An 11,277-nucleotide genomic window follows, 5' to 3' on the forward strand; every position below is an offset into this window, starting at 1 on the left:
CAACGCTCTGTCTGAACCTTGTTTCCTCAGCCTTATGTAAGCCTCTTTCTTCCTCTTTACTAGACATTCAACCTCCCTCGTCAACCAAGGTTCCCTCACACGACCATCTCTTTCCTGCCTGACAGGTATATACATATCAAGGACAACATCGTATCTGTTCCTTGAAAAGTTCCACATTTCAATGACATCCTTCCCTGACAGTCTATGCTCCCAACTTATGCTCCTCAGATCCTGTCTTACAGCATCGTATTTACCCTTCCCCCAGTTTGTAAAACCAACCCGTTGTACCCACCTATTTCTCTCCGTAACCAAGGTGAAAGTCACAGAATTGTGGTCGCCATCACCAAAATGTCCGCCAACTAACAAGCCCATCACTTGTCCTGGTTCGTTACCAAGTACCAAATCCAATATGGCCTCCCCTCTGGTCGGACAATCTACATACTGAGTTAGAAAAGCTTCCTGGACACACTGCATACTGATCGTGTGCATCTCTCGCTCTCTACCCATTTCCACCAAACCCTTCCACTCAACACCTGTCTGACTTGTGGTTCACCTTCTATGCTGGTAGGTATGGGGCATATTTAACTCCTGCCTCCTCTAGAGCTGTTGAGTTCTAGACCTTGCAGCCTCTGAGCCTACACTTCCTAAGTGATTGGTAGTTCCCCATTCCTGGACCTTGTTCAAAGCAACTCTGGCCTCCAGCTGCCTCTTGTCATTTAAAAGCCCATCTGTTTGTCTAACGCTGTGTTGGCAAGATAACTGTTGCCTTTACCTGGTCTGGCCTGCATGTGATTACAGACCACAACAATGTGGTTGACTTTTCACGTTTCACACTGCTGCTACTAAGTGGTGGTGGAAATGTTTGGTTCCTCACTTTGGGGAGTCAGGAGGTGAATTATTTGCTAGCCTCTGACCTGTTCTTGCAGCCACTGTATTTACATGGCAAGTCCAGTTCAGTTTCTGGTCAATGGTAACCTCAAGATGGTGACAGTGGAGATGTCAGTGATAGTAAAGCCATTGAATGTCAAGGGACATGTCTTTAGATTAGATTACTTACAGTGTGGAAACAGGCCCTTCGGCCCAACAAGTCCACACCGCCCCGCCGAAGCGCAACCCACCCATACCCCTACATTTACCCCTTCCCTAACACTATGGGCAATTTAGCATATCCAATTCACCTGACCTGCACATCTTTGGACTGTGGGAGGAAACCGGAGCACCCGGAGGAAACCCATGCAGACACGGGGAGAACGTGCAAACTCCACACAGTCAGTCGCCTGAGGCGGGAATTGAACCGGGTCTCTGGCGCTGTGAGGCAGCAGCAGTGCTAACCACTGTGCTACCGTGCCACCCGTCTTGTTGGGCTACCTGGTACCTGTGTGGTATGAATGTTACTTGTGGTGAAGTTAGCTATGTAGGTGAAGCTGGAAGAGGAAGGATTTGGGAATTTTTCGAAGTTGAGATTGTCAAGTGACTTGGAATTGAAAAGTCCAAAATTAGCATGTTGTTAACTCATTAGAATCCCTATAGTGTGGAAGCAGGCCATTTGGCCCTTCAGATCTTTACTGTCTGAAGAACATTCCACCCTATCCCCATTTTCCCATGGCTAATCCACTTAGCCTGCACATCTTTGGGAGGAAACCCATGCGGACAATGTGCAAACTCCACACAGATGGACTGTATTTATAGACCTAACTCTGGAAAGCTTTCCAAAAAACTATATAAACTGATTGTAAAAACTTCTCTAGTGTGTGAAGACCAGTGTAGGTCCCTCTTATAGTCATAAACAGGATATGTTATAATGACAGACGCATTATGAGTAACCAAGCAGACCAGTTAAATATATATTTTAGTTCTGTATACAAAGGTAGACACAGCTAACATCTGAGAAATGATGGGGTTTAGTGAGAGGGAAGAACTGAAGGAAATTGACGAGGGGAATGTTTGAGAAATGGAGATTCAAGGCCAATTAAATCCCCAGGACCTGACAATTCGCACCATAGACTACTTAAGTGCCCCTACAAAAGTTGATGTACAGGTACTTGGAACAGTTCCTATGGATTGGAGGGTAATTAAATTAAAAATTCATACAACACCAGGTTATAGTCCAATAAGTTTATTTGGAAGCACCAGCTTTTGGTGTGCTGCTCCTTCATCAGGTGGATGTAGAGTATAAAATTGTAGGACACCAGAATTTATAGCAAAACCTTTGCTATAAATCATCAAGCAGGACTGCCTGACCTGTTGTGCTTTTCCAGCACCACACTCTCGACTTTAATCTCCAGCATCTGCAGGCCTCGTCTTTTTGCCTAGATGAAATATTGAAGTCCATTATAAGAGTTAATAGTAGAGCACTTTGAAAACAGTGACAGGATTAGATGGATGCAGCATGGAATAATGAAAGGGAAATTATGCTTGTCAAATCGACTGGGATTTTTCCAGTAAAGTTGACCAGGGGGAACCCATGGAGGTGACAAAAACCGAAATTCCTGGAGAAACTCAGCAGGTCTGGCAGCTTTTTTGGAGACAAAGCAAAGTTCATGTTTCAGGACCATTCAGTTCAGAAGACCATTCACTGCACCCAAAATGTTAACTCTGATTTCTCTCTACTGATGCTGACAGACCTGTGGAGTTTATCCAACAATATCTGGAGAGAGAACTGTTTGGCAGACAGAAAAAGTAGAAATAGTAAGGCTTTTTTTCTGACTGACTGGCAATGATCAGGATCAGTGTTTGGATCCCAGCTACAAAATATATGTTAATGTTTTCAAAGTGCGGTTGACCACTAACTGCTGTCTGGACAATTAGGGATGGGCAATAAATTCAGGAATTATAAATTTAAACAAAATGTTCTTCTTGCAATCATTCATGAGATTAGGGCACCACTGGCTGGAGCAGCTAATTATCTGCCACGTTGCTGTGGATCTGGAGTTGCATGTCGGCCAGACCAGGTAAACATGGCAGCTTCCTTCCCTAAAGGACATTAGTGAACCCAATGATGCATTTTTCCCTAACAATCACCAATGGATTCATGGTCACCAAATTTCACCTTTTTGAATTCAAATTGAAGTCAGTGGTTTCATAGTCATCATCAGACTCTCTTTTTAATTCAAACTTCTAGTGGGATTGAATTCTGGGTCTCCAGAATATTGCTTGATCTCTGGAGTAATAGTCTCGCAATAATACAGCCACTCCAGCACCTCTCTCGTGTAACGGACCCTTCTGAGGGGTCTCTGTGCTGGGGATAAAGGGGGTACTGTGGTCTAGGCCGCCTGCTAGGGCTCTCACTTGTTCCTGGTCATATTGTTGGTGAGCATTTCTAAGAGTTTCACTTCTCACTGAGACTGAAATCAAAGTTTGAAATTTAATATTTTATCTGAAAGGATGACACAGCCTTGTAATGTAAAATATTTGTTAATAAACTAAAAGCACAGCGGCCCCTTGCCGCCGTTTCTGCCTCTGTGTTTCATTCAAAGCACGGCTCGGCTGCGGTCATCCTTCCTTCTTGAACCTTTAGTGCTTCCTCCCTCAGAAGGTTATGGCTGAGTTCATTGGTATTTCATTTTCCTCAACTACCTCAGTGATGCTGATCAATCTTGTGGGGAGGGATTGGACGATATTATCCCTTGAATCCAGAGTTGCTGTTGACCCGTGGCATGATCTGGGCAGGCTACTGCTGGGGACCCTGGGTCCTTGGGGATGGGGATTCCCTAGTGAAGACCTAGGGCAATGCCATGGGACATTGGGGGGCGCAGGGAGGGACTTTCATCCCTGGAGTGTAGGATGGTGAGGGGTGACCTTGCCAAGGTTTATAAAATCATGAGGGGCATGGATAGAGTGATGGGTGAGTGCTGAACCAGAGGACACAGCTTAAAAGTACCGGGTAGACCATTTAGGACAGAGATGAGGAGAAACTTCTTCACCCAGAGAGTGGTGGCTGTGTGGAATGCTCTGCCCCAGAAGGCAGTGGAGGCGCAGTTTCTGGATTCATTTAAGAAGGAGTTGGATAGAGCTCTCAAGGATAGTGGAATCAAGGGTTATGGTGATCAGGCAGGAACAGGATACTGATTAAGGATGATCAGCCATGATCATATTGAATGGTGGTGCAGGCTCGAAGGGTAGAATGGCCTACTCCTGCACCTATTGTCTATTAGCAAAGGTCTTTTCCCCAGCGTAGAAGAGTTCAAAACTCTCAATTTAATATTTTATCTGAAAGGATGACACAAAGCCTTGTAATGTAAAAAGTTTTGTTAATAAACTAAAAGCACAGTGGCTTAAACACTTTAAAAGGTGGCTTTATGCTCTAAAAATATAAAAATGATTCCATGGTTAACCTTTATTTTGCCCCACTGTGGATGCACCATTATTCCAGAGGTAGCAGTACATAGTAAGTCTTAGCTCATTGAGGGTTTACTGCCTCCTTTTGAGTCCAGAACAGAGATTCCTTCTAGCTCAAGTTTAGCTGGTTTTCCAGCATTGTTTTAAATGCTCAAAAATTTTGTCTTTTCAATCTAAGCCTAAGCTGCAAGATGAACCATTGAATCTTGCTGCCTCTCGCAACACTTTTCTTCACCCACATTCCTGCAGACTAACATTTATCAAATTCAGGGATATCTTGCAGTGGGACTTTTTTTTTTTGTTTTGTGATCCAATTTTACAATGACTTTTCCTATGCCTCTTTCCCCCCAACTCCATGGGCCTGATATCCAGGTAGCTGTGCTGATTACTTGGGCTTCAAAGACTGCATTTGACGTTTAGCTAGCTCTATCTTGAAATTAAATATGGCAGGCATGTCTTCCTGGGACAGAGGAAACTAACTGTACACTCAGTGTAGATGTTTCTGCCCTTACCCATTGTCAATGTTTTGTGCATTCTTCCCAGTAACAAAATACCTGCCCCCCGCCTTCCAGCAATCAATTCTGTCAAGTCTTCAGTCTACAGCATTCATAAAAGGTCATCTGATCCTGTTCTTTTCTCTATTTTTAATAAAAACAGCAGTTCCAAAACAAAATCTTGTTAATGCCTCTCATTTGTAACACGAGACATGAATCTGAGTCTATCAAGTTCTGCAAGAAATTGTTTAGGCACCGAACTGTGAAGACAGAAGCATTTTGTAAGACGATGAAGATTGCATTCATATGGAATTTTTGAAAGTTTTAGTGTCATTTTAGAACTGAATGTTGATCTTTTAGATTTAGAGGTTGAGTAGCTTAGGTTTATTTTCACTAGAAGAAAGGAGATTGAGGGGGGACCTGATTGAGGTTTATAAAATCATGAAGGGTATAGACAGGGTGGATAGAGACAAGCTTTTTCCCCAGGGTGAAGGATTCAATAACCAGAGGTCATGCTTTCAAGGTGAGAGGTGGAAAATTTAAGGGGGATACGTGCGGTAAGTACTTCACACAGAGGGTGTGGGTGTTTGGAACGCGTTGCCAGCCTAGGTGGTAGAGGCAGGCATGGTAGATTCATTTAAGATGTGTCTGGACAGATGCATGAGTAGGTGGGGTGCTGGGGTTTTACAAATGCTTAGGAATTGACCAACAGGTTTAGACAATACATTTGGATCGGCACAGGCTTGGAGGGCCGAAGGGCCTGTTCCTGGGCTGTAAACTTTCTTTGTTCTTCTTTGTTCTTTATTCAATGTTTGACAAATGGGGAGACTGCATGTAAGATATTTGGTGTAATGCTCCGCCTCATGGGTGAGGTCAGTGATAATTATCTAATTTTTTTTTTGAGGGTGATGGTAATGCATTTTCTGAAACAAGTGCTGTCCATGTGGCGTCGGTATGCCCACTGGCTTTCTGTCAGTCTTTTAATACAACTGAGCAACCTGGGCCATTTCAACTGGGAGTCAGCCACATTAGTCCGTCAGATTATAGAAACAGAATTAGACCATTCAACCCATCAGGTCTGATCTGCTATTCAATCGTGGCTGATGTGTTTGTCAATCTCATTCTCCTGCCTTCTCCCCATTGTTGCAGACTTAAAGAAGTCAAGTGTTTTCCCCTCGAGGACATGGATTGTGTTTTAATTTTTATTTATTTTATCATTTCTATCTTTTCCAGATTTATTAATTTATTTTAAAATTGCTCTAGTTGAATGTGTGTGTGTGTCTCTATCTTGAGTATGGAGGGATATTCTTATAAGTAGAATTTAAGTATGTGGGCTTGCCTTTATTCACTCATGGGATGTAGGGGCTGTTAGCTGTGCTAGCACTTATTGCGCTGTATTCTTTGGAATTTAGAATGAGAGAAGCCATAAAGGATTCTTAACGGCTGTCAAAATAGATGTGGAGGGGTTGATTCTCTTTGTGGGAGAATCTAGGACCAGAGCGTATGATCTAAGAAATGGATTCCACGTTTTAAAACTGAGATGTGGTGGAATGTATTCTCGGAGTGTTGTGAATCTGTCGAATTCTTTACTGCAGAGGGCTGTAGAAGCCAGTGGTTAAGTATAATTAGGGCTGCGATTGGCAGATTCTTAGTAAGGGAATCGAGGGTTATGGAGAAAAATGTAAGGAAGTGGAGTTGAAGACTACCAAATCAGCCATGATCCTGTTAAATTATGGGAGTGTATTTGGTGGGTCAAATGGCCTCCTTTTTATTCATTCACAGGGTTGTTGCTGGTTGGGTCAGTATTTGTGTGAGGCAGCAGTGCTAACCGCTGTGCCACCGTGCCGCCCACCTAAGACTACCAAATCAGCCATGATCCCGTTAAATTATGGGAGTGTATTTGGTGGGTCAAATGGCCTCCTTTTTATTCATTCACAGGGTTGTTGCTGGTTGGGTCAGTATTTGTTGTCTGGAAGGCAGTAAAGGGTCAATCGCATTATTGTTGTTCTGGAGTCACATGGATGCCAGACTGGGTAAGGTTCGCAGTTTCCATCCCAAAGGGATGGGGGTTTTCTAACATTCAGCAGTGGTTGTGTGGTCATCCTCAGACACTATTAATTCTAGATTTTAAAAAAAAATTGATATCAAATTCCACCATCTGCCATGGCAGGATTTGAACTTTGGTTTCCAGTTCTGCTTCTACGCCTTTATGGGTTTTTGGTCATTTAAGGCAGGGCCCCTGGATGACTGGTTTAGGAAATTAAAGATGGGAAGGGTATAGCCACTGAGGAATTCAAACTTGATCATAATGTTTAGATTATCTCCTTGTGCCCTGACATCTTTAACGCACAGGTGAGAGAGACTTGATCTGGATGACAATACAGGCAGCGAAAGATATGATCAAAGTTGGTTGAGGGTCGATCGTCACTTGAGCAGAAAAACAAAAGGCCACTTTGGAATATTGTGTTCAATTCTGGTTTCCCTGCTATTGGAAGGATGTTGTGGAGCTTGTAAATCTTTTCTGAACCCTTTTGAGGATGTTGCCAGTGTTGGAGGATTGAGCTTTAGGGAGAGGCTGAATAGGCTGGGGCTGTTTTTCCTGGAGCTTCAGAGGCTGAGAGATGATCTTTCTCGGTTAATAAAATCATGAGGGGCATGGATAGGATCAATATACAAGGTTTTTTCCCCCTGGGTGGGGACGGGGAAGAGTTCAGAACTAGAGGTCATAGATTTAAGGTGAGAGGGGAAAAATAAAAGAGGCCTAAGGGGCAACTTTTTCATGTAGAGGGTGGTGCATGTATCAAGTGGGCTGCAAGAGGAAGTGGTGGAGGCTGGTACAATTAAAAGGCATCTGGATGGGTACATGAATAGAAAGGGTTTAGAGGGCTGTGGGCCAAGTGCTGGCAAATAGGATGAGATTAATTTAGGATATCTGGTCGGCATGGACGAGTTGGACTGAAGGATCTGTTTCCATGCGGTTCATCTCTATGACTCTATAAATGTAATTCCTCCACATACGTTTGGCAGTGAACTAAAGTCTGATCCTCCTCTCATTTTTTTATTTTTAATCCAGATACCCCAAGCTCCACTGTGAACGGATATTACTTCCAGGAAAGTGGTGAGTGGATGAAATGATGTACTGTGATTAACCAATGCAGAATGAAAATAACTTATTGGATGTGATTTTTTTCAAGAAAGGAGATAGAGAGCAAATCTAATCTTAATGTGAAATAATTAATCCTTCAGACGGATTTCTGAGTATGAGCTTTTTATTTTAGTGTTGGATTGATTTTGTTTTAAGAAACAGCTAAAGTGTTGCAGCTGAGTGTAGGAATGTATTTGTTTTCAGTCAGTGACTGACTTACAATGAGTCTGAGAGTGATGTGCACCTGCATTACAGGCATTACTACAAACTAGTTCTGCTTACGTAAAGGACTTCACAAGATGTATGGTGTGGGTGAAAAGGGCAAATAGCTTCTAGACTTAGTGAGTTTGGACACACACACGTGGGAATAGACGTTAATGATTTTTGATCTTTGTTTTTTGTTTCTTTTGAATGGGCACTAAGTCAGTCTTGAGTTCAGATATTTGATAATGCTTTTTCTTGTTTTGTTAACTGGATGTGACCTATTGCTGGCAATGACAACATTTACTGACTTTGAGGGTGCCTTCTTGAATTTGTGCAGGAGCTGCCGACAGTGCTGTTTGGGAGCTATCGAACGGAAGAATAATTTTTCTCCCCATGCAGGGAATGAATGTGAATTTCAATAGCATCTTCTTTTTTTCTTCTCTATTTCTATACGTTTCATTTTGCTGCTATTCTCTCTTTTGAGTCGAGGGTTATGTGATTAGAAATTGGCACATTGAGAACTTCTAGAAACAGCAACAGAACAAAATAGCCAAATAAGGCCACTTGTGGAATACTGCAAGCTGTTCTGGTCTCCCTGTTGTAGGAAGGATTCTATGAAAGGTTCAGAAAAGGCTTACAAAGATCTCGCCAGTAGGGTTAGAGCTATAGGGAAAAGCTGAATAGGCTGGGGCTATTTTCCCTGGAGCGTCAGATGCTGAGAGGTGACCTTTATAGAGCTTTATAAAATCAAGACTGGCATGTTTAAGGTAATCATCAGTTTTTTTTCTCCCCCAGGGTAGGGGAATCCAGAAATAGAGGGCATAGGTTTAAGGTGAGTGGGGAAAGATTAAAAGGAACCTAAAGGATAATTATTCATTCAGGGAGTGGTACGTGCATGGAATGAGCTGCCGAGGAAGTGGTGGAGGCTGGCACGATTACAGCATTTAAAAGGCATCTGGATGTGTAAATGATTAGGAAGGATTTAAAGGGATATGGTCCAAATGCTGGCAAAAGAGACTAGATTTATCTTTGATATCAGGTCAGTATGGCCAGGTTGGACAGAAGGGTCTGTTTCCATGTTGTACAGCTGTATGACTCTAACAAAAAATAGAAATTACTGGTGCAGGTCTGACAGTGGAATAAATGGATGTTAATGTTTTGTGTCTGGTTTCCAGAGTTATGATGAAGCGTCACCGGACTTAACATTAAAACATAGCACAGTACAGGCCCTTCGGCCCACTGTGTTATGCTGAGCATTTATCTTTATCTAAGATCAACCTAACCGACACACTCCTCGATTTACTGCAGTCCATGTGCTTGTCCAGCAGTCGCTTGAATACCCCTAATGTCTCTGACTCTATTGACACTACTGACAGTGCATTCCATGCATCCACTAATCTCTGCATAAAGAACCTACCTCTGACATATCTCCCCTATTCCTTCCACTTATCACCTTAAAATTATGACTCCTCATGACAGCCATTTCTGCCCTGGGAAAAGTTCTGGCTGTATACCATATCTATGCCTCTGATTATCTTGTACACCTCTATCAATAATGTGGAGGAGCCAGTGTTGGACAGGGGTGGAGAAAGTTAAAAATCACACAACACCGGGTTATTGCCCAACACGTTTATTTGGAAGCACTAGCTTTCGCAGCGCTGCTCCTTTAGTCAGATATCAGCTCTCTAGACGCGAGTGCTTCCAAATAAACCTGTTAGACTATAACTTGGTGGTGTGATTTTTAACTTTCTCCACCTCTATCAAGTCAGCCCTCTTCCTTCTCTCCAGTGTGAAAAGCCTGAGCTCAGTCAGCCTCTCTTCATAAGACATGCCTTCCAATCCACGTAGATCCTGGTAAATCTCCTCTCCACCCTCTGAAGCATCTACATCCTTTCTATAATGAGGTGACCAGAACTGGACACACTATTTCAAATGTGGTCGAACCATGGATTTGTAGAGCTGTGGCAAAACCTCACACCTCTTAAACTCAATTTGCCCTGTTAATGAAAGCCAAACCACCATATGCCTTCTTAACAACTGTATCAACTTGGGTGGCAACTTTGAGGGATCTATGTACATTTCCCCCTTTTTCTCCTCTCTTCCCACCGCCCCCACTCGCTGTTACTCCAACTGCCAAGAATCCTGTCTTTAACCCTGTATTCAGCATTCAAATTCAATCTTCCAAAATGAATCACTTTACATTTTATCCAGGTTGAACTCCATCTGACATTTCTCAGGCCAGCTCTGCATCCTGCCAATGTCTTGTAGCCTGCAACAGACTTCGGCACTGTCTACAACACCACACACCATTGTGTCATTGGCAAACGTACCAACTCACCCTTCAACTTCTTCATCCAAGTCATTTATAAAACAGTATAAAGAAAGTAGGAGTATACTTAAGAGGGAAATCAGGAGGGCAAAATGGGGACATGAGATACCTTTTGGCAAATAGAATTAAGGAGAATCCAAAGGGTTTTTACAAATATGTTAAGGACAAAGGGGTAACTAGGGAGAGAATAGGGCCCCTCAATGATCAGCAAGGTGGCCTTTGTGTGGAGCCACAGAAAATGGGGGGGGATAGTAAATGAATATTTTGCATCAGTGTTTACTGTGGAAAAGGATATGGAAGATATAGACAGTAGGGAAATAGATGGTGACATCTTGCAAAATGTCCAGATTAGAGGAGGAAGTGCTGGATGTCTTGAAACGGTTAAAGGTGGATAAATCCCCAGGACCTGATCAGGTGTACCCAAGAACTCTGTGGGAAGCTAGAGAAGTGATTGCTGGGCCTCTTGCTGAGATATTTGTATCATCGATAGTCACAGGTGAGGTGCCAGCAGACTGGAGGTTGGTAAACGTGGTGCCACTGTTTAAGAAGGGTGGTAAAGACAAGCCAGGGAACTATAGACCGGTGAGTTTGACCTCTGTGATGGGTAAGTTGTTGGAGGGAATCCTGAGGGACAAGATGTACATGTATTTGGAAAGGCAAGGACTGATTCGGGATAGTCAACATGGCTTTGTGCGTGGGAAATCATGTCTCACAAACTTGACTGAGTTTTTTGAAGAAGTAACAAAGAGGATTGATGAGGGCAGAGC

At 43.0% G+C, this 11,277-nt stretch overlaps 1 protein-coding gene across 3 annotated transcripts in view; it reads left to right on the forward strand.

Moving 5' to 3' along the window:
- Nucleotides 1-11,277, forward strand: part of slc4a11 (solute carrier family 4 member 11) — a 250,006-nt gene that overhangs the window by 90,671 nt on the left and 148,058 nt on the right. For all 3 annotated transcript variants that reach the window (XM_043696718.1, XM_043696837.1, XM_043696795.1), the window contains one exon: nucleotides 7,906-7,950. In XM_043696718.1, the coding sequence (XP_043552653.1) occupies nucleotides 7,906-7,950 (45 nt within the window). The remainder of the gene's footprint in view (nucleotides 1-7,905; nucleotides 7,951-11,277) is intronic.

Source organism: Chiloscyllium plagiosum, chromosome 1 (genome assembly GCF_004010195.1).
Source record: "Chiloscyllium plagiosum isolate BGI_BamShark_2017 chromosome 1, ASM401019v2, whole genome shotgun sequence".
Lineage (NCBI taxonomy): Eukaryota > Metazoa > Chordata > Chondrichthyes > Orectolobiformes > Hemiscylliidae > Chiloscyllium > Chiloscyllium plagiosum.